At 39.2% G+C, this 24,883-nt stretch overlaps 1 protein-coding gene across 1 annotated transcript; it reads left to right on the top strand.

The window, feature by feature from the left end:
- The first annotated feature begins 22,106 nt into the window (after positions 1 to 22,106).
- On the top strand, positions 22,107 to 23,695 carry LOC109236869 (sugar transport protein 12-like). The gene has a single exon (XM_019403100.1). The coding sequence runs from the start codon at positions 22,127 to 22,129 to the stop codon at positions 23,693 to 23,695; it is 1,569 nt and encodes a 522-aa protein (XP_019258645.1). The 5' UTR covers positions 22,107 to 22,126.
- Positions 23,696 to 24,883: the final 1,188 nt, after the last annotated feature.

A 24,883-nucleotide genomic window follows, 5' to 3' on the forward strand; every position in this document is an offset into this window, starting at 1 on the left:
CGTCAACACACCTTAACAATCCCAGATCAGTAGTTCTTCTATACAGGGTTCCTCCGCTTTGGAAGAAGTGATTGGACAGCCTCCGTAGTGTGCGTTTCTGAGTATGGTTCGCCTGTTCTAGGTATTCTCCTTTTGCCAAATATTCCTTGATGTCGTGGAACCATGGGTTTTCGTCCGTTTCTTCTTCAACATGAGCACAGTAAGTTGGCTGACTATGGATCCTTACTGGAATGGGATCGATGAAGTTCTTATCTGGATGTTGTATCATGGATGACAAAGTAGCCAGCGCGTCTGCAAATTCATTTTGAATTCGGAGCACATGTTTGAATTCTATCTTTGTGAACCTCTTCATCAATTCTTGCACATGATACAAGTACGGTAGTATCTTGGTGTTTTTCGTAGCCCGTTCTCCTTGAACCTGATGCACTAGAAGATCCGAATCACCAATTACCAGCAACTCTTGTATATTCATATCGACGGCCAAATTGAGCCCCATGATGCAAGCCTCATATTCTGCCATATTTTTGGTGCATGGAAACCTAAGCTTTGCGAATACCAGATAATGTTGACCTGTTTCTGATACCAAAACCGCTCCAATACCCACGTCTTTGAAATTGGCAGCCCCGTCGAAGAACATTCTCCAACCGTCATAGGCTTCAGCAATGTCCTCTCCTACGAATGACACTTCTTCATCAGGAAAATACGTTTTTAATGGTTCGTATTCTCCTCCCACGGGATTTTCAACAAGATGGTCTGCCAATGCTTGTCCTTTGACTGCCTTTTGAGTTACACAGATGATATCGAACTCACTTAACAATATCTGCCATTTAGCTAACTTCTCGGTAGGCATAGGCTTCTAAAAGATGTACTTCAGAGGATCCATTCTTGATATGAGGTAGGTGGTATAGGCACAGAAGTAATGCCTCAATTTCTGAGCTGTCCATGTCAAAGCACAACAAGTGCGTTCTAGCAGAGAGTATCGTGCCTCGTAAGGCATAAACTTCTTACTCAAATAATATATGGCTTGCTCCTTTCTTCTTGTCTTGTCATGTTGTCCCAAAACACAGCCGAAAGCCCCATCTAGTATGGACAAATAGAGTAGCAAAGGTCTCCCAGGTTCTGGCGGGACTAGGACTAGTGGCGTGGACAAGTATTCCTTAATTTTGTCAAAAGCCCTTTGACAATCTTCAGTCCAACTGGTTTCAGCATCCTTTCTCAACATTTTGAAGATGGGTTCACATATTACCGTGGACTATACTATGAAGCGGCTGATGTAGTTGAGACATCCCAGGAAGCTCATCACGTCCTTTTTGCTCTTCGGTGGTGATAACTCTTGGATAGCCTTAACTTTGGACGGGTCCAACTTGATTCCTTGGCGGCTGACAATGAATCCCAATAATTTTCCTGTAGGGACCCCGATTACACATTTTGCGGCGTTCAGTTTTAAATTGTACCTTCTTAGCTTGTCAAAGAACTTCCTCAAGTCTGCTATGTGATCTTTGGCCCTTTTGGATTTGACGATGACGTCGTCAACATACACCTTTATTTCCTTGTGTATCATATCATGGAAGATGGTCGTTATGGCTCTTATGTAGGTAGCTCCAGCATTCTTTAGACCGAATGACATCATTTTGTAGTAGTACACTCCCCATGGTGTAATGAAGGCTATTTTCTCTGCGACTTCTACGTCTATCCAAATCTGATCATAACCCGCGAAGCAATCTACAAAGGATTGGAGTTCATGCTCGGCGTAATTGTCGATCAGAATGTTTATATTTGGCAGCGGGAAATCATCCTTGGGACTTGCTCTTAAGTCCCGATAGTCAACACACACCCTGACTTTCCCATCTTTCTTCGGAACCGACATGATGTTGGCTAACCAGGTTGGGTACTCAACTACCCTGAGGACTTTGGCTTTGATCTGCTTAGTGACTTCTTCCTTGATTTTTAGACTCATCTTTGGTTTGAACTTTCTGAGTTTCTGCTTTATCGGCGGACACATTGGATTGGTAGGCAACTTGTGAGCCACTATGGATGTGCTCAGGCCCGTCATGTCATCATATGACCATGCAAAAATATCCTCATATTCTATTAGGAAACAAGTATATTCCTCTTTTTCTGATGGTGATAGGTGAATGCTTATGCGAGTCTCTTTGACAGTTTCAGAATCTCCTAAATTGATTGCCTTGGTTTCGTCTAGATTGGACTTAGGTTTGTTCTCAAAATTCTCAACTTCGCTAACAACTTCCTCAGGTATTTCATCCTTTTCTTCTGAGTCACGATCCTTATATTGCATTGTCTCATTACATGTCACAGTCATCGGTTCATCAGAAAAAGTAATAATAATAATGTAGAAAAAAAAGTAAAAGATAATAATAAATACTAAATAACAATGCATTAATTAAATTTTGAAAATATCCAAAACAGGTACGGCTCGATGACTCGAGCAATTATTTCGAAACAAAATGCATCTTTAAAACAAAATATTGAAAATATCTTAAATGCCTAGCATGGCTATTAAAACAAGTCAGGCTAATTGCCAAGCTACCCAGGAACTCGACGGGCCCGGGATGGTGTGGCAGTCCAATTCTTGAGAACAACTCCCTTCTCCACGGTCTGAATGGTGAGGCCTTCTTCCTCCTCCTCCTCAACTTTCACATTGCAATCAATATTCTCATCTTCTAGAAACAAATTCCTTAACCCAGCCAAAGCTTCCTCCTCTGTAGATCCTCATATTGTGCCGGCCTGGTGAAAAGTATGACTCAGATGTGGCACTGGTTGCTCGAGAGGGTAATAAGGACCACGCCATGGTGGCGACCAGTCGCTATATTCTTGCCAGGTGTACGGATATCCCAGCCCAAAAATTGTGCCGTGATGTTTCAATTGTATCAGTTTGGTGATGCCCTGGAGTTTCTTCCCGATCCCTTTGCCGGGTTCATACCCGGACCATACCAGTATGCTTTCTGTTTTGTTACTCTACCACTTGTCTTTCTCAATTACGTTGACACGCTCAATGCGGTGATAAGTTTCTCCACCCGGCCTTCTTATATTCTCGACAACCGGGACAGTTTGACTGGTGTAAATGGGGTTACTTCCATCTCCGTGAATGATTACCTCCTGATGGTTCCATTCGAACTTCACGGCCTGGTGTAGCGTGGAAGCCACAGCCCCAATGGCATGTATCCAAGGTCGACCCAATAGAAGATTGTAAATAGCAGATATGTCTAGTACTTGGAAATCAACATCGAACCTGGTCGGGCCCATCTGTAGACAAAGGTTAATCTCCCCAATCGTGGCCCTTTGAGACCCATCAAATGCCTTCACGTTCATACTCACTGCTCGTATCTCATGGAAATCTTTGCCCAACCTTTTCAGAGTAGTCAATGGACAAATGTTGAGGCTTGAACCCCCATCTGTTAAGACTCTGGCAATGAATTTGCCTTCAAACTGTACTGTGATATGCAGTGCCCTGTTGTGACTTAATCCTTCAGGCAGTAATTCATCTTCGTGGAAGGTGATCTTGTAACTCTCCAGTACTTGACCTACCATGTTGGCCATCTCTCTACTAGTGATCTTGTTTGGTACATAAGCTTCATTCAACACCTTCATCAGAGCACTCCTATGCGCCTCAGAATTTTGCAATAGCGATAGGATGGATATCTGGGCGGGAGTCTTGTTCAGATGATCGACGATAGAGTATTCCCTCGCCTCTACTTTCCTACAGAGATCGTCTGGACCAGTTTCAATGATGGGTTGTTTGGTAGCAGCTTCCTTGCTTGTTCCTCCCAAATTTTCGGGTGTATAGATCCTTCCAGTGCTGGTCATCCCCTGTGCGGACCAGATTCTTCCATCTTTGCTTTTCCTTTTCTCCTAGATTCGGCGACATAATCCCAGCGTATGGCGTTGGATTTGAAAGGAGGTGTGGGAGCTACTGTCACAGTGAAGGGTGTGGATACTTCTACTTCAAATGGAGCTGGTGTAGTTGCAGGTGCTGTTACTTCAATTTCAAACGGGACTGATGCGGCTACTTCAACTTCGACTGGCGGCTGTATCTGTACCACAATAAGAGTGAGTGTGACTGCAGGTTTAGGGTCATCACCTTCCCGAATAAGCCTAATCGACCCCTCAGGATCCCATTCTTCATCAGTTTCTATCACATTGACTCCTTCACCCCTATGATCTGGGAAGGGATTGTTGCGGACATTTGGCGCGGCTTCCTTTGATTGTATGACTTTGCTATCAATCAAGGTTTGAATCTTATCTTTCAGGTGCAGCATTCATCGATAGTATGCCCTTTCATGCCAAAATGGTATGCACAGGTTTTGTTTGGGTTGACCCACTGGGAGGAGTTTTCCATTGCAACAGCAGGAATGGGGGTAACATATCCGACAGACTTCAATCTTTCATATAGTTGGTCAATCGGTTCAGCAATAGGGGTGTATTATCTGGGCGGCCTGCAATCAAAATTAGGTCTGGGTTTTGGATAGTTTTGACGGGTTGGAGGTGAATGGTAATAAGCTGGCTGGGTGTTATAAGTGTGATAGGCGGTAGCGGGTTGAGAATATCTGGGAAGTGAGGGTTGGTATGTAGGTGGAGGTGTTTGGTATTTGAGTGGAGATTTTGGACCTTGGGCCACCATTACTGCCCCTACTTCTTTCTTCTTTGATATACCCCCTGAGTGCAATGCTTTGTTCGTGGCCTGCAATGCCTCGAAATTGGTTACCATCCCACTTTTGATCCCTTCTTCATCTGCTCTTCCTCTAATGCCGGCCTGACTTTTGCAGCTTCTGACCTCCATCGAGTAGCATACTCGCAGAAAGTCTTTATTGGTTTCTTCTTTAGATTCTGTATGTAGAAGACATCCGGTGTATTCTCTGTGTTAAACCTGAATCGATCCATGAAGTCCGACGCCATGCTTACCCAATTAACCCACTTCTTGGGATTCTGACTGATATACCAAGATGGGGCATCTCCAATGAGACTCCTCATGAATAGCTTCATTCGAATCCTTTCATCTTTCCCAATACCCACGAGCTTATCACAGTATGTTCTCAAATGCACCTTCGGATCACCCGTTCCGTCAAATATTTTAAACTTAGGAGGTTTGTAACCCTCTGGCAGTTCCACGTCTGGCTGAATGCATAGATCCTCATAATTCAGACCTTCAATTCCTTTGCCTCCTTCAACACCCTATACTCGGCTCGTGAGCTTCTTGAGCTCTTCGGCCATGTTCTTAATGAGCAGGTCCTTCTTGGTAAATTTTGGAGCGTATGAGGTTGGTTGAGTAGAGTGAGGTAAGGTTTCCACATATATGAGATTATTTTGAAGGGTGCTAGGGGTTGGAGTGTAGTGGTGATCGTTAGTTTAGTTTTGCGGATCAGGGATAGGTTACGGGATATTCTGAGGAGTATGGTAAGTGGTTTGTGAGTATTGGGTAGGAAGATGTTGGTGCTGAGAGAGAGTGGGTATTGGTGGATGATTAGGATTTTAGGGAGGAGTTGCGTATTGATGGGATGAGGGAGGATTTTGTGGACGTTGGTTTGGTGTGTTTTGAGGAGGTTCTGGGTTTTGAGCATTTTGTTGGTTAACGTCTGGGACGTTTAGGGTAAGGGATCAGAGAGGTTTGCCAAGTTGCGGACCTGCTCAAGTTCTCCTTGCAACTCCAGTATTTTCTGTTCCAATTGTAGGACCAAATTCTGGGCTGGAGTACTTCGACCGTCTGAAGTTTCAACATTCTCAGCATTTTCTTTTCGGATACCACTCATATCATCCATCTTAGCCTTTCCCTTGCTTTTTGGATTACTTGGAGGAGGAGGAGGTGGAGGGCCTCTGGATCTGGTGTGATATGCTGATGATGCCAGTATGTGTGAACCAACCTAAGGGGATGGGAGTAATCAAAATAAAGAAAAAAACAAAAGGTAGACAAGTCAGTAAGGATTCTAAAAAAACATTTTGCAGGATTAACACATATTGCGGAAACGTAAATTCGCTTCCTAATTTGGGGAACCACGTTGTACCTGAGGTAGGCCTAGAGACAAGTAGATTTGGAGATATTAATGCTGATAAATGCCTCATTTCATTAATGTAATAAATAAGACGAACCTAAAAACAATGATAAATAAATGAGTTACTAATGGCATCTGCCTTATTACATTTGAATCCAAAATGACTCAAAAACAAGTAAACCTAATCTACTTGGTCCTGGAGGGACCTTCCCCATATTTGGCCCTCTCGGCTCCATCAATAAGATTCCCCAGGCCGTGCATGTCCAGCAGCAGGTATGCCCTTGATAGATGTCCTCCTTCGTTGCCTTCTGTATTCTGACAATCTACGACCGTTTTCCTCATCTTCCCTTCCAGTTCCATTAGACCCTGCTCCAAGTACTCCAACCTTTCTGCTGACCTTGTACCCATTTCTTTCCACTCGTGATTGATTACATGTCGAACTTGTGTTGCTCCAGATGCTTGGCTTTGGATTCAAGGACCCTCTTGCGTAGCCTTTCATACTTCACTTGTGCTTCAGCGACTTCATCTATGACCCTGTTTCCTTAATCAACCCTTGGCTCGAATATTCCTGCTATGTTATCTTCTAACCATGATGGGTAGAAGTACACATGACCGGCGTGATACCGATCTGGCTCGATGGTATCCTTTTCCACGATAACCTTCAAATGCCACATGTGCTGGGCCTCATATTTGTATGGAATGGCGTCATCTTGAAAATCGGCTCTGTAATGACTCATTTTGGAGACTCGTGGTATGACTTGTTTTCTACCATCTTGTCTCATGACTTTTATAGGAACATAGGGATGTATTCCCCTTAACCCAATCAACACCAAATATGAAACATCCCTGGATCTGATGATGAATTCATTGGTAGGGAACCATTCGAACATCCAGTGAACCTGGTCCTCGGTCAAATTGTTGAAAAACTGTGCCCTTTCTATAGCATTTTCTGGCTGTGCAAATCTGTCTGGGATAAAGGTCATTCTTTTAGGATGGTGGAAAGCAATGTGATTGTTCCATGGTCTCAGTGGAAACTCTTGGCGGTATTGACCCCTCTAAAGATGTTCTAGCAACCAAATCTGTAGTAGCAAGTTACAACCCTCAAAGTGTTTGAACCCCTTCTTGCAATGATCCAGGGCCCGGTATATGTCCGCTACAATCATCGGGACAATAGTATAGGCTTGTCCCTCAATTCCCTCTATTAAAGCTTTGGTTACCATGGCCAACCTAGTGTGAATTCTGTCCCCTTGGTTTGGGAACACTATCATACCCAAAAAGCAGACGATGAATACAAAAACCCTGCGATGAATCCAACCTAGGGAAGTGATGGAGAATTCGTCATGAAAGATGCGGTAAGATTTGATGTGTCCTTATCGTTCATAGAGGAAGTCAAAGGGTATGTAAGACTTCTTCAAGCACTCCAAGTCCTCATTCTTTCTCAGGCCCATCATTTTCAAAAACCCCCTAGTATTTCGGTTTTCTGGTACTAGTAAACCGGGACTATCCCATGGTAATCCAGCAAACCTTCTGATTTCCTCCAGGAGAGGAGTCATTTCTATGTCACCAAAACGGAATACAGCTCTTTCTCTGTCCCAGAACATAGTAGCAGCTTCGATCAGCATGTTGTTTGGTTGGATGTCCAATAAGGAAGGTAAATTTCCAAGAACCCTTTTTACGTGATTTTTGTCGCTTGGCGAAAGATTTTCCCACCAGTCTAACAACAGCGGTGCTATTCTTCGGACCTTGCCGAACCTGGGGACTTCGTGCCTCATTTTCTGCAAAACAAACAAAGTTAGACCCTTGCCCCCTCCGGATTCGACTACTTACACATTAACAATTAGCATGTCGGCATTTATCTCTCCAAATAATGCACATACCGTGATTGCGTCCATTGGTATTGTGGAAATCCCGGTGGATTTTGGACAAGGCTTTCTTAGAGGATTATTATGTGGACAGCATATTAACCCCGGCTAGGTTTGACCATGATGCATGTACAGTTATTTATCAGAGCAAGGTTTCTCTAGAAGTCTAGACTGGTACCCTCAAGCGGACAACTTGAGGGAGAAAGGCACGAAACCGTCGACTGCACCGTTGATCGACTAGTTTTACCGCAAATAAGCCTTTCCGAATTTAAAGGGTGATTTTAGGAAGAGCGCGGACACTCATCAAGTGTCGCTATGGTATTAGTACGCACGAGTGGAATATGATGTTGATCATGGAGTTATGTAAAAAGAAAATAACAAGTTGCCAAGTATTTACATGATGAATAATGATTAAATGCGGTATTTAATAATTGTAAAGACAGTTAAGAAAAGGAAAATAAGGAGACAAGTTAGTTTCATAGTAAAAGTGATAAAGCAGGGGAGGGAAATCATAAATGAATAAGGATAGACAAATAAATCCACATAGACTAGGAAGGGGTGTGCAAGTATTAAAGACATGCTTAAAGACTAATTCACAAACAAGTTCGTTATGGTAAGAGCCTAAAGACATCCCCAGTAGAGTCGCCATGCTGTCGCGCCCCTTTTTCTCACAAAATCGGGTGTCGACATTTCTGAGACAACTCCCTTCCTTTTGGGACGGGGTAAGGGATTTGAAGGGTCGTCACCTAACGGATTAAGGTGTGTTAGGGCACCTAAACCAATTAACTCATATAACCAGTTTACATCACCAGAGATCGGGTAAGGGCTCGAAACTACCTTGAGGGGAAGGTGTTAGGCACCCCTCGAGGTCCACAACGGTGGGTTCCGCCTGAACTTAAATTAAGCGAATTAGTCTTAAAAGGGAGGAAAACAAATTAGGACAGATGCCATATTCAACTTACTTTTACACAGGAGTATAGGGGGTGGTCCAAAATTTTTTGGCCTATTGGCTTCCATGCAATGCTTTGCAACTCACTCAAGTCGGGGTTTACTCATAGCATTAGCGCATGGGCTACCATTTCCTTTACTACCCAATTACTATCTTTCAGTTGTTACCTAAGCATTCTAGTAGCTTCTAACTTGTGCCTTATGTGTGCATTGCCCGTCCCTTTCCTATGGTCCTGGAGGTGTTTAGGACCTCTATTTAGGGGGTTCTAGACTGATCTATGTGGCTTAAATGAGAAAAGCTAGGCGACAAACAAAATTCAAATAGGACTATCATGTAAGGAGCAAATAAGGGCTCATATTAACCTCCACAAGTAGACAACAAATGCACGCAGTTAAATTAGCAGACTACATTAATTTAGGATCCTATAGGCAGGATATCTAGATGAGCAGACATAATGCAAAACATCAGTTTATTAAGGCGGACATCTAGACCTATCAATTTGCCTACTGATTTTATTAAGCCCTGAATCTGGCATTTTCAGGCAATAAGATATCACAATTTTAGGCCCAGAATCATTAGTAACCCCTACGGATTTGCCTAAGTGATAACCAAAATTAATCGAACTCAAAACTGATTAACAGAACTTTATAGGCATGATATCTACAACTGTTAATTATAGACCTATAATATGATTTCTAAGTGAATTACTTATTTTAACTCATAAAGACAGGTTTTATCCCTTTTAGATCCTATAGGCATGCTTTCTAATTAATTTAAACCCCTATAGGCAGGATTTCTAAGTGTTGCTTGATTTAAACTTCTATAAGCATGATTTCTAAGTTTACAAACTGATTTCACCCTATAGGCATGATGTCTATTAGTTTAAATCCTATAGACATGATTTCTAGGTTTGAAACTGATTCCTTTATTCCTATAGGCATGGTATCTAGGTTGAAACTGGATTTTTTTACCTCCTATAGGCATGATATCTATTAATCACATGTGGGCAGAATTTTAAGCACATTGCCAGGAAAGTTTATTAATTCACACAAATTGGATCCTATATACATGATCACTAATGCACGTTGGGATTAGAAATATGTGAAAAGGATTTCTAATGCAGAGCTAAAAGGAGGCCTATAGGCAATATCTCTAGTATGCAAAAATGTGGAACTACGGAGTCACAAACAATTAGAAAAATCCTATAGTCATGATGTCTAAACAAGTAGGAACATTCACATAATCAAACCAATAAACCTATAGGCAAGATTTCAACCCGAGTTTCAAACAAAGATATAGAAAAAACCCCAGCTTTTACTAATAAACTCCAGATCTGTTTATTACAGAGATTATTACAGCCCAGAATGAATAAATTATATAACATTATCTATTACACTATAAGGAGCCTTAGCAGGCCCAATATAAACCTAGGAACCATGCCTTCAAACACAACAGCTCTGAAACAATAGCAATGATCCGTTCACAATACCTTAAACCAGGCTTCAAGTGTGTCAAAGTTTCCAAAGAGCCTCAGGGACCCCGGGCAATGCTCACACTAGAACCACACATTCAACACAGAATTCATAAAAGATTGGAAAATCATCCCCAATGTGTCAGAGTTCAAAGGAGTCTCAGGGACCCTAGGTAGAGCTCACACTGGGGGTGGTAGGAACCTAAATAACTAAGAGTAGAAGTTTGAAAACCAGTACATAGAGGGTAAGGGGGAACAGGTTTAGAAAGCAGCACATACAGAATAGTAACAGGACTGCACCAGAGAACAAACAAAACTCATGTTCAGCATATAGTTCAACTAAGTTGATATTTGTTCAGACTAGATACTCATACCAGCATTTAAAGTAATCATAAAAGCAAAGATACTTGAACTAACATACAGAATTAGCCACACATTACATGTTTACAGTATCTAACAATAGTCAAAATAGAGAACATACAGCTGAATTGGACAGGGTTTCACATTATTGAAGGTTACTTAGTTTAGCATTATCACTAAGTGGGATCATGTAGTAATATAGAAAGCAGAAGCATGCTGAAAATTTAAATCGACTAATCGAATAAAGCATATAGAACAGAATAGAATAATAGGAGTTAAGGCATACCAGTTGAGAAGGAAGCAAACAGGAATGCAATAGCAGTTAGAATCCAGAGAATCTGGCCTTGGCTTTCAGCTGGCCAAATAGTGCAGAAATCAGAACAATAGAAAGAGAAAGCTCAAGTTTTTGAGAGCAGAGAGTTTGAAAGTTTTAAGTTGTAAAGTGTGTAAGTGTCTCAGTGTGTCTGTTTAAAATCAAGACAAGGGAAGGGCTTTTATAGCATACAATCGAGTAAAACACAATAAGGTATTGAACCAATCACACACAAATAAGGTACAAAAATCAATTAACAATCAATTAAGGTCAGCATGAGTCAATTAACAGGATAGAATCGAGTAAGTATCACTTAATTTAAGGAAAATCTCACACGGAATCAATCAGTAGTTAAGAATAAGGCTAAATAAGGTAAGAACTGATTCCAAAATCAATTAGGAGTCAGAACACAAAACCAAGCCAGTAGTACGGAGAATTAATCACATAAATAAGGTAAGAACAGGTAAAATCTTAATAAGGAAATACTGGTACTAAAAGAAAAGCTGATTCCCAAACCCTAATTTAGGTAAGTAGAATTAATTAACACCTAACTGACAGAACTAAAGGTAAACGGGCAAAAGACAGTAGAATAAATAGTCAAGTAATCGAAACCCTAAGGAATACAAAGACATATAGATAGAGCTTGATTAAATCAAGTAAAAATCAGTCGAAAAAGTAAATAAGAAAATTAGAGATGAAAACATTTAACGCTAAAACCTTTTTTGCAGAAACCCATCAGAAATCAAAACCCTGGCTTTTAGGGTAAATAAAATCGGTCAATAATAATAGTAAAATAAAAAAATTTAAGGGAGAAATACCAGACAAACACAAAATCGCTTTGGATCTAAAGAGATCTAAATAGATTCAACCAAAAAATAGCTAGGTTCATAAAACTAGTTAGAAGCGAATCAAATCTAGTTTGAACCAGAGATTTGAAACCCCAAAAATACAAAAAACTCGTACTCACGGGTATCGGAATGAACATAGACGGAATAATTAAGAAATGAGAGACTTTGAACCAGATTTGGTTCGAGTCTCTTGAGATTCACATACAAGCAACATAGAAATCGTATAACCAAGAGAGGTGAGGCCAGATAAGGCATGAAATCGAAGGAAAACCCCATGAATCAAGGTGGATATCAGTAACGGCGGGCTAGGGTTAGAGGCGGGTGAGAGAGAGAAGAGATGAGAGAAGGGATCCAGAGGCGGGGTTTGGGAGAAATGAGGGTAGGGTTTAGGGGTTGATATAATTAAAAAAGGAAAATTGATCCTGGACCGTTGATCTTCTGAGATCAACGGCCAGGATTAAAATTAGGCTGGGTCGAGTTTTAAACGGGTAGGGTATTTGGGTTATGGGTTAGGGTAATTGGGCTAGCTAGTATTGGGCTGGGAGGTCCGAAAATTTAATTAAAAAGGGCTATATTTTAAATACCCATTTAATTTAATAAAATAATTTTTTAAAATAATTTATAAATGATAAAAATTCCATTTGTGCATGAAAATGATTTAAAATAATTAGTTAATATTATAAAAATATAAAAAGTCATTTTTTGTGTATATAATATAATTATGCATATATGGGCTATTATTGCAAAGTTATTGCAATTATAGCCTAAAGACACAAATATAATTATGCATAAAATGATTAAAGCTTAATATGAATATGAATGATAAAAATCAAGTAACAAATCATCATAAAATTATTTGTGATGCAATTAGTAATTATTTAGATAATAAAATGCTGGAATAAATTAATTAAAATCCCTTTAAAATTACAGAAAATTATGGAAAAATACCGGTTGATGCTCATGCACTATTTTGAAAGTATATATGCATTTTAAAATATATGAGGGAAAAATTGGGTATCAACAATGACCATGTGTGCCATGATACTTGCACATCAAGTTCGGGTTCCTTTGAGAAGGATTGGTCTGTATAGGCCTGAGCCACTTGGTGTCTTTGATTCTTCCAATAGTTGACACAATCCCTAATGCATACACGCTAAAGTTGTACTCCGATAATCGAGGTGCTTCCGCGGGGTCGATGTGTTTATCGAAACCGCTTTTACTCATGAGTCCCCGAGAACTATGACCTCGATCGTTTCTCCGATCGTTCCGAGGAATGTTACGACCTGGACCATTGTTTCTCCGATCGACATATGGCCGATACTGTTCCCTGTTCGATCTTGATTCCTTGTCTGTATCCCTCGGGGACTTGGCTACCAATCTGTTAGGATGAACTGAACCCGAGGGGGATCCCAACAGGTCGTCCTCGACCCTGATTTTTTTATTGGTATTGATTATGCACATCTGACCACGTCACAGCCGGATACTCGATCAGATTCTGCTTTAATTGTCGAGACGCAATACTCTTTTCGTTCAATCCCTGCATAAAAGCTTATACTGCCCAATCATCCAAGACCGGTGGTAATTCCATTCGTTCCATCTGGAATCTAGGCACAAACTCCCTCAACATCTCGTCGTTCATCTATTTTATCTTGAAGACGTCCGATTTTCTCGTGGCCACCTTTATGGCCCCGGCGTGTGCTTTCATGAAGGCGTCTGCTAACATAACAAATGAATCAATAGAGTTAGGAGGCAAGTTGTGGTACCAAATCATAGCTCCGTTCGACAATGTTTCTCCAAACTTTTTCAACAAAACTAATTCGATCTCATCGTCATTCAAATCATTTCCTTTGATCCCTCAAGTGTACGAAGTAATATGCTCATTAGGGTCAGTGTTGCCGTTATATTTGGGTATATCGGGCATGCAAAACTTTTTAGGAATAGGCATCGAAGCCGCGCTCTGAAGGAATGGTTTTTGTATGAACTTTTTGGTATCTAATCCTTTCAAAACTGGAGGTGCCCCGGTATTTGGTCAACACGGGAGTTATAAGTTTCCATCTTTTTGTCATTATCTTCAATCTTCTTTCTCTGAACTCGATCCTCTTGGTGAGCTCTTTGAGCATCCTTAAAATTGTGGGGTCAGTCCCCGAGCCACTTTTATCAGGTCTTTCTAGCGCCGGTTCAATACGTCGAGTGTTTACTGGTTCGGCTGTATTTGAAGTTTTATTCAGACTCTGAAGTTGAGCAATGGCGATTTGCTGAGCTTGCAGCATCTCGAATATAACTTGGAGGCTGACTCCTCCATCTCCTATTCCTGGTGTTCCTTGGCCCCCTGATTGGGTTTCCCTGCGTATATTCCCTCCAGGGTCCGCGCCTAGATCTGCATTCAAAGCAATGTGCGAACTAACATCAACCGGTTCCACATTTGGCGCTTTCTCTGGGTTTATCGGTGGTACACCGACCCCTGCATTGTTGTTTTCTCTAAGACCTTCGTTGTCATGAACAGGTGCGTTTTGTGAGCTAGACATGTTTCAACCTAAAATCAGAAAATCTTGACAAAAAAAAGTGTAAAAATAACTTGTGTAATGAGAATCTATAAGGAAATAATCACTATTATATTTGGCCCCACGGTGGGCACCAAACTGTTTACCTCAAAAATTCGAGTAACAATTAAATTTGACGCGGTTTTAAAGATACGTAATTTAGTTCAATACCAATTAATAATCAAGAAATAGGAAGTAGAAAATGAAAGAAATAAGTGAACCAAACCAATGTTACCCAGCAATGGTAACCTCGAGCTTGGTGACCTCGAGGTGGTTTCAGTACAATAAGAACAATTAAATGAAAAAAGTAAAGCAAGAGCAGTAGAGCTAAAGGACAATTCTGATGAACAGTAAGAGAGAAAAGTAGGATAGTATATTCTTTCCAAATGATTAGATGATGTTACAAATGATTGGGGTCCCCTTTACATAACAGGGGAAACCTGAATAAGGTATATTTCTATTTACAGTAAGGAATATTCTTGATACAGCTATCTAACCGCCTAGTACGGAATCGTACAATCATATTCCGGGATTTGCGCCATGATCTTGGGGACGTGGCAGGAATTTAGCTCATTTATTACAAATCCATAACGGTACAATTTCGGGGTCGAACGTACTTAACTTCAGTATTCCTCGCACTTCTATCTTCGAGCATGCATTCCGTGCTCGAGCTCGAGCCTAGTCTGTCGACCCCGAACTCGAGCTTATTTGAACTCGAACCTAAGGCGATCCCTCGAGCCTGGGAAATCGGCCGTACCAGGTTTCGACCGTATACAGACATATTTTCAGAGGAAGTATTTTCATTCTATTTGACATGACATGAAGAATAGAATTTTTAAATTAACTAATGAGTTGTATAGTCTATGTGATAATCTTTGGGTGAAGCTAATTATTTATAAAATGAAATTCGTTATGAGAAATTGGTAAAACTCCTTATGAGTTGTGGAAATGTTATCCTTTAATTTGAATTTTTTTAAAATTGTGGGGGTCTAGGTATCTTTCCAAAGTTATATAGCCTGATCCTAAGAAGGAAACGGTAAGAAAAATTATTTATTATTATAATGAAGCCTTACAAAATTGAGATTTATCGTGACGAAAATTTGTATTGGAAGATAAAAAATATGTTATATTTTTTTCTGTGAAAAGTTATTTTGTTTTGGGTCTCTTAGTCATTTAGGGCTTAGCCTACTACGGCAGAGAAATTACACATACCGAGCCTTATAGGGACGGACAACTATTTTACTTACTATAATGAGAGAGATGAGTCAGTATCAGCAGGTAAGCATATTTTCAAATTATATTTGACTCCCAGGTACTTTCAGTTATTATATTATCAGTTCAGTTTCAGCTTTCAGTAATTCTGTTGCCTTACATACTCGGTACATTATTTCGTATTGACGTCCCTTTTGCTAGGGACGTTGCATGTCATGCCTGCAGGTCCTGATAGACAACTGGATAGACCTTCCTAGTAGACAAAGTCAAACATCAGCTTGGTTGGTAAGCTCCACTTCCTCGGAGTTACCAGGTTTATACCTTGGAGTCCATTTTATATATACAGGTTTGATGGGTAGGTCAAGGCCATTTTCCGACCATGATACAGTTCAGTTATCCCTAGAGGCTTGTAGACGAGTCCTATACATTTTTTATATCAGTATTGTGGCTTTACCAGCCCTATGTAGTAGTTTGGTATTGCTGGTTGTAGGCGTTATTTTCAGATGATATAGAATATGGCCTCATCGGCCTAAGTTGAGGGTTACCCCTCCAGAGTTCATGCTTACAGAGTGGTACACTCGGGCCAAGTATGGTACCGGGTGCCGGCCACGCCTCTTCAGGTTAGGGGCGTGACAGTAGTAATTTCAACCTAGTGGGATATGTTGATGCTGATTATGCAAGTTTTCCTGTGGATAGAAAGAGCACCTCAGGTATGGCACACTTTCCTGGCTCATGTCTTGTGTCCTGGGCCACCAAAAAGCAAAATTCGGTGGCCGTATCTACTGCTGAAGCTGAGTATGTTGTTGTTGCTTCATGTTGTGCTCAATTGTTGTGGATCAAACAATAATTAATGGATTTTGGAATTGATGTAGGTTGTATCCCCATATTCTGTGATAACACTAGTGCAATTAGTATGACCAAAAACCCGGTTCATCATAAGAGAACTAAGCACATAGATGTTAGGCATCATTTTTTGAGGGACAACTATGAGAAGGGTTTGATCACTGTAGAATTTTGTGCTACTGACAAGCAAATAGCTGACATCTTCACAAAAGCTCTAAGTAGAGATCCCTTTGAAAGGAACAGGCTAGAGTTAGGGATGACTAAGATCACCTAAAAGAAACATGTTCTATCTCAAAAATTGGTTAGAAAATTGTGAATTTTTGTACATAATTAGATTAGATTTTGCTCAGTCTCATACTTTCATTAATATGTTCTTGTGCAATGTGCTAAAATGGCCCATTAATCTCTAATGATATTATCTCTATTTTCTTGGAAAATTCAGACTTACACAAGAGACTTCTCAGTGAAGAACCTAGTTCATCAAGATTACTTGGTACGTATTCTCCACTCTGCATATTTTGGAATAACCATATTTGGATCATGATTAAGAAGAGAGTCCCATTTAATCCTAAATCCTTTTGAACTTATCCATTATGAAATGAACCGGTTTCATTCAAAAAGAGTCCAAAACCATATTAAGTGCCTAGATTCTAGGGACACTCTTCAACGTCTTTTCAAACTGAATTTCAGTTTGATTAGACTTCTGAGAAAGGATGTCGTTACCCAATTAAACACCCCCTTCTTAAATTGATTAGGCCTTAGTGTTTCTTCACTTCAAATTTTCAAACCGTCAAAATTCTCTCCATCTTCTCTCATCTTCCAAACACACTCAAACTCATTTTTTTTTCATACCCAAGCATAGAAATGGCTAACACCTATGAGAATCCTTCATCACCACCCAAGAAAATCACATCCACACCATCTATCACTCCTTCAACCACGCCAACCTCTAAGAAAAGCAGGGTAAAAATGATGGCTCGCAAGGTTGTCGCTGGTGAGAGCATATCAAGAAAATAAATGAAAAATTAAAAGGGAGTAGGGAAGAAGAACCCCAGAAATCTTATTTATCATTCAAGTCTGCTACTGAGGAGGAAGAAATAGTTTCTTATGAGACAGAACAGGTAACATCTGGCCCTAAAGTTACTCCTGAAATCATGTATGAGGCCGCTACAAATTTGGAAACTAGATTTGTTCTGGTAGGAACAGTGGCTGCTGTTGAAACAACTGAATCTGGGAAGGTTGGTGGTAAAAATGAAAAGAGAAAAGAAAAAGAGAGTCAGGGTGCGCGAAGTGTTGTGAGGGGAATGGAAAAAAGAGTAGCTGAATCTTCCCACTCTTGTTGGCTTAACTAAAGAATCAGGTGCTATGGTAGTTTGGGGTGAGAAATCTGCTGAAAAAGGGAGAGGTTGAGAGAAACATGGGGAAGTGGGTCTGGAAAAGCTGATGAGGGGTTGTTTCGATTCGGGAAAGATGTTGAAGAACCTGTTCCATCTGAACAGGAAACCCTCGCAGACCTACCGAAAAGGGTGACTGACAGTTACAATCCCAAGAAGAAAGGAAGTTCAGGGGTTAAAACCCCTAGCATTGCTAGGGCAAACAAGAAGAGGAAGGCTGCCTCTTCTATCCCTATAAAGATTCCTCCCACAAGTGAAAGAGCTACAAGGAGTCAGAAGAACTAGAGTGAGGCTGAACTAGAAAAGGCCTTAGAAGAAAGTAAGAGAAAAGTTGTTGCTAAGGGAAAGAAGAAGGTAGTTGAGCGGGTGTTTTCCACATAAAAATACTTGTGTTCTTTACTTTCCGCATTTATTATTTCCGCAATAGTCGTTTAAGGAACACATAGAAGAACTAGGTCTTTCTATAATCTGTGCACGTAAAAATTAAACACCACACAAATCACCCCGCCTCTTGTGTGGTATTGAAGTACAAAATATCAGAATCCCACAAGGAGTAAATATGTGTTAGAGTGTCAAAATGCATGTAAATTTGATGATTCTTAAAGTAATCTTCAAACAAAAGAGTGATGATTAATAATATCTACAATTACTACTAAAACTCAACTAAGGAATTCTATCCAAATAAGAGAAAGACGCTAGGATCTTATACGTAATTCAAAAAAGGAATGATTAATAAAGCCAATTTTAATAACTTTAAAAGTCCTAAATATTCGAAAAATAACTTGAATTATAATTTTGTCGAATGTGAAATTTATTTTAAAGGGTAAAAAACAAACTATATTTCGCTAAGCGTCTCGTGTTTTTAATATAGTATAGATTATTTGCATCGTATTGCTCTTTCCGAATTATGTTTTAAAGCCGTCAATATAGCGGGCCAACTCGACCCATGATTTAATAGGGTTATGCTAAGATTTTGTAGCCCATTTAATAACGAGGATTTTTAGTCGGCTCAAGTAAGCTCATGGATATTGGGCTTGGCTGGGATTGGATTGAGTCGACCCATGGGCCAAATAAAAAATATTTAATTATAAATATAAAAAGTAAGAAAATATAGAAAAATAAAAACAACAGGAAGAGTAGTCCAAACTCAAACTGGTAACATATTTTCTATATAAATTTATATTATTAGTTCTTAATTTTGTTTATTTATTAATATTTAACTAATTAATATTACATATAATTACAGATTTATATAAAAATAAGATGTTATGACATCTTTGTCACAAGAGAACTCAAATGTACTTGATGAAGATGCATGTTTATTGCATAAAGAATATGTTTCCGTAATTATTATCAGGGAGAAAATCACATTAAAGGCAATATAGTACATAGTTTTTATAGGATAAGCAATGAATTATTGCCTTAAAAGTATTTACCAGAAAAAATATAGTGGGATTAAGATCTTGAAAAAAGAAAATACAGTATAGTATGTATTTACTCCTTTCCGCGAGGATATCATTTTAGATGCGGATAGATTTACCCCTTTTTAAGATTTTATCTTAGAATTTGTGAGCAAATGCTAAATTCATCTCTGAGTACAGCTTGTGTCTTTATTCGCAGCTTTTGTCCAAAGGTGAAAGAATCATACTTAAGGAGTCTAGTACAAACATGATTTAATTTGAATATCTTGTGGAGGGAGTAATATCCTATTTAACTTCTAATACTATAAATCTTCCCTACTCCTTTTATACTATAAATATAACACATACGTGGCAGTTTCCCTTTCACAAGATTAGATATGAGACTTACCTCGCTCTGAAATCCGATAACCGACTCCAACGCCTCTCTAACACCTCAAACTGATGGCAAATGATCCGAAACTAATCAAACAACATGCAAATCAATCAAAATATACTCAAATACTCATAATTTAATAATTTATAATAATTCCCAACTCTGGTCGAAAAGTCAACAAAGTCAACCCTTTGAGCCCACATGCCTGGATTTCAAAAAAAATCGAAGATAAGCATTACCTATAATATATACCACGAACTCAAACAGATAATTTATTCCTAATTCCATGTCCAATTTCATGGTAAAAATCCAAAAATACCATTTCTAGGTTTTCTTCCAAAATTTCGCAATTTCTACAAAATTTTATGTCTAAATCCATATATAATCTTGGATTTAACTTGCAACAAGTGAGAATAACTTCCTCCAAATTACCCAAAAATCGCCCAAGCAAGAGAGAAATAAGTTGAAATGAGAAAAATCCCGACTTGCAACCTTATAATCTGCCCAGGCATTGCCCTTCGCGATCGCGGTCCAAAGCCTCGAGATCACGAAGAAGAAATTCTCCAGCTGACCAAATAGACCTTCGCGATCGCGACAAAACACCAGCCTCTTCAACGCGAACGCGGCATACCTTTGCATCCGCGAAGACTATCTCCTCCTGTCCGAATCCAACCCTTCACGAACGCGTACATTCAAATGCGAATGTGATGACCCAGCCCAGGAAGCGATCGGGGAGCCTGTCTCGCGAACGCGACGCACAACAGGCCCCTCAGCTCCAGCTTACTCTTCGCGATCGCGTTGCATTCCAAGAACACCAGAAACCAGCAGTTGCCGAACAAGGAGAAATGGCCTTACAACCAAGTAAGAACTAATTTGATAAAATTAAGTAATGGGACAAAGCGAGACATACAACCAGCGGAATGAATCCAAAGTCCTTAACATGATCAACAGTAATTTCATTTTTCTTTTGTTAAATTTTATTTTATAACACAATCACATATTTTGAATATTATTTATAAATTTTAAAAAGTTTTTTTTATTCTTTAAAAATAGATTTTATATTAGATAAAATTAATATTTAATTATTTTCTAATATTTAGGACTACAAAGCTAAGGAAGCTTTTACTTTATAAATTTTCCTTATTCGAATGGTGTAAATTAACTGTAACTCAGTTATAATAAATTATATAAAAAATTAAAAATGTAATTCAGTTAAAAAATACAAGATTTTTTATCAGTATATTTAGAGAAAATTTCAGATTAGAACAACTGGGCTCCCTACTTCTCAATTTTATAGCCCATATTTCAATTTACATCCAACTAGCCCAAAAATAATGGACTAATATTCAACATTCAACTCCAATAGGTTCTCGAAATTACTATTTAATTTTTAAAAAAGATTGCTCAAACTTTTAAGTTAATTTTCAATTCAGTAACTGTGACTCAATTATTAGTTCAACAAACCAAATCCATTTGGGTGGTGAAAATTAGATTTTTAACAAGCTTAAATATGTGGATTTAAATTCCGAATTTGATTTTGTGAAAGATTTGGAGTGGGTGTGATTTAGGCTTGTTAGAAATAGTATAAGGAGGTTGTATATAAAATTTGAAGTCATTCAATGGAGATTTGGACTGGTTTTGAAAAGAATTGCAACTGAAAACCGTGAAAGAAGTTCGTCTGCAGACGCTTGTATAAAGGTGTATAAAAGTGTATAATCGTGTACAAGATGAATTAGTTGTATTGTTTATCTAATTATTGTTAGACTAAATGATAGCAATAAACTTAAAGCAACTACATGAAATAGAAAACGTATCAATTAGTTGTATTGTTTATCTAATTATGAATTTGACCCTTTTATTTTTAATTATGCAGAAACTAATAAATATTTTACTTCAGTTGAAAAATACATCTAATTAAAAGAAAAACCTCCTTTGAAGTAGTTGTCTTAATTTACCAAAACCTTACTTCGTTAATTCGAGTAATTTTTCCTGCACTAGCTAAATATTAGTAGTAATTTTTTTTTGTATATAGTCTTGATTCATATTAAAAAAGTCTTTTAATATTTCAAACGTATTTTTAACTATACTATTTTACAAAATATATTTCTATTGATATGGAGTACACGTGCAATGCGCATATTCTAAGACTAATAAATATAGATGATGATACGATGATGATACGATGATAGATTTACAATTTTGATTCGTTTGATTTGAAATTGCCCGTATATCTTCTTTAAATTAAATTTCCCCTAACCGATTAAATAGTAACACGGATATTATTGCAGTATACAGAATTATGACATGAAAAGAAATACTCCATATCCTACTCAACTTAGGAAGTTATATGCGGGTAATTATGTAAATCAAAAGAAGAATAAAAGGATATCCTAATCCGACTAGTTATAAACCTATTCGATCTCGGTTTTAATTTTGACATCTATATATACCCTTCTCTTTCCACGCCTAAGGACACCATCTTAATAATCTTCCTTTCTTTGTTCTGCATATTATTTTCTTTGATCCAATATCTTCATGGCTGGTGGAAACTTTATTCCCGCCGGCGGTGGCGGAGACAATCCAGATGAGTACCCAGGGAAGCTAACAGTGTACGTAGCCATGACTTGTATCATGGCAGCCATGGGAGGGTTGATCTTTGGCTACGACATTGGAATTTCAGGTGGAGTTACTTCCATGGATCCTTTTCTCAAACGCTTCTTCATGTCTGTTTACCAAAAAGAGGCTTTGAACACCTCTACCAACCAGTACTGTAAGTTCGACAGCCAGTTGTTGACCCTTTTCACGTCTTCTCTTTACGTGGCTGCCCTGTTTGCGTCCATTGTTGCTTCTCATGTTAGCAAAAAACGTGGCAGAAGAGTTACTATGGCCCTTGGAGGTCTCTTTTTCTTGATAGGCGCCGTCCTCAACGCTGCTGCTATCCATATTAGCATGCTCATCTTGGGTCGTATTCTTCTGGGGATTGGTGTCGGATTTGCTAATCAATCTGTCCCTATTTATTTGTCAGAAGTTGCTCCCTACAAATACAGAGGGACTTTCAACGTGTTATTCCAAATGGCCATCACCATTGGGATTCTGATAGCGAATTTGGTCAACTTTGGAACTAGCAAAATCTCTGGCGGTTGGGGTTGGAGGGTTAGCTTAGGAGGTGCAGCCGTGCCAGCACTAGTCATCCTGGTTTCCTCGATGTTTCTCTCTGATAGTCCGAGTTCGTTGATAGACAGAGGAAAGAAAGAGGAGGCGGAACAATTGTTGAAAAAGATCAGAGGAGTTGATAACGTAAATGCTGAATTTAATGACCTTGTTATGGCGAGTGAAGCATCCAAGAAAGTAGAAAGGCCATGGAATAATCTTTTATTCGTCCGAAAGTACAGACCGCAGTTGGTTTTGTCAATTCTGATTCCATCTTTACAGCAGCTTACGGGAATTAACGTGGTCATGTTCTATGCTCCAGTACTTTTCCAAACATTAGGGTTTAAGAGTAACGCTTCGCTTATGTCAGCTGCTATCACTGGCGGTGTCAACGTGGGTGCAACTTTTATTTCAGTCTTTTGTACGGATAAGTTTGGGAGGAGAATACTCTTCTTCTGGGGTGGCATCTTCATGTGTATATTCCAAACAGCAGTGGCAGCTCTTATTGGGGCAAAATTCGGAACAACAGGGACTGCAACAGATTTGCCACTTTGGTTTGCAGCTTTAGTGGTTGTCTGCATCTGTGTATTCGTTGCTAACTTTGCGTATTCATGGGGTCCTTTAGGATGGTTGGTTCCGAGTGAGATATCTCCATTGGAAGTTCGATCAGCAGCACAATGTGTTACGGTCTCCATGAACATGTTTTTCACATTCGGAGTAGCACAAATATTCTTGAAGATGCTATGTGGGATGAAGTTTGGTCTATTTATCTTCTTTGCGGCGTTTGTCTTAATAATGACTGTGTTTGTCTACTTGTACGTGCCCGAAACAAAGAATATACCAATTGAAGAGATGTCTCAAGTTTGGAGAGAGCATTGGTACTGGAAGAAGTTCGTGGCCGATGATGATGCAGAATCAAAGCCACAAGGGAAGCCTGCGAAGGAGATAGTCTAAAGCATATAGGATTGGCACACTGATGAAAAAAATATATTCATTTGTATGTTTTACTGTTGTCGTGTTTTCTTATTCTAATGTTTTGGTACAGTTGGGTGCTCTTAGACTTGTTGTTTTTCCATAGTACTGTTTTTCTTTCTATTCAATATATATTCTTGTTCTCAGTAACAATTTTTTCTTATGATATGCAAGAGTAGTATTTCATAGATAGTAGAAGTAGACTCAAAAGTACACCTTGGCAATACTGTACTCAGACAGCTTAAAGGGAAAACGCTTATAGTCTGTCTCAAAGGTGCAAAAAAGGGGATACGTATGAAGAAAACAAAACGAATTGTCTATTAGGCTCAGACCCTTTTATGTATAAACAGATTGTTGGTAAATACGAACATGCTTGTTAAATGTTCAATTTGCAATCCGAGAAAAAGTTTTGTCTAGAGCTCTTCTCGAGTTGTCATGAGAATTATTTCATTCACATATACAACAATTATAACTAACTTAATTAGATATTGTTCACTTTGTTAAAATGCATGGATGAATAGTACTTTCACTAAATATTCACAAACTGCCTCATCCATATACAATGATCTTTGTGAGTAATTTGACACTGAAACTACCTAACAAAGAAAGTACTCAGCAGCTCTACTACACTTGACCTTAGAAATCACAGGTTTTGTATTTCTCCATTAGTTCGAAAGAATGAATTACTATGAAATATAATGCCCCTTATGTAAAAGCTGTAACCCTGCTGTGCATGCAGTGTCCTGCTATTCTCCTAAATAACATGCTTCACTGATGTTACAAGGTACCACTGAAACTGCTAGAATGTCGGGACTTCTTGCCCCTCATCACCATGGCCTCCTTGCTCTGACCCCGGATGCGCTCAATCTTGCGCGCTATATCCACGTTTTGAGAAATGTGGTACCAGTCTCCGCCTCCCTAGCTATAACGATCTTGATGTCAAAATTCAACCCCTCGATGAACCTCCTCACATTCTAACCTAGGTGGGAATCAGAAAAGCTACATGACGAGATAACTCAGTGAATCTCATCTCATACTTGGTCACAGACAAATGATTATGATTCTGCTAGAGGTGCTCAAACTGGCCACGCATCTCCTCCCTCCTCGTGAACGGAATGAACTTCTCTAAGAAGAGATGTCAAAACTGATCCCGAGTGAGTGGAAGTGACC

Source organism: Nicotiana attenuata, unplaced genomic scaffold (genome assembly GCF_001879085.1).
Source record: "Nicotiana attenuata strain UT unplaced genomic scaffold, NIATTr2, whole genome shotgun sequence".
In the NCBI taxonomy this organism is placed as follows: domain Eukaryota; kingdom Viridiplantae; phylum Streptophyta; class Magnoliopsida; order Solanales; family Solanaceae; genus Nicotiana; species Nicotiana attenuata.

Coding starts and splice junctions, on each gene's coding strand:
- LOC109236869 (XM_019403100.1), top strand. CDS start 22,127: ATGGCTGGTGGAAACTTTATTCCCGCCGGCGGTGGCGGAGACAATCCA.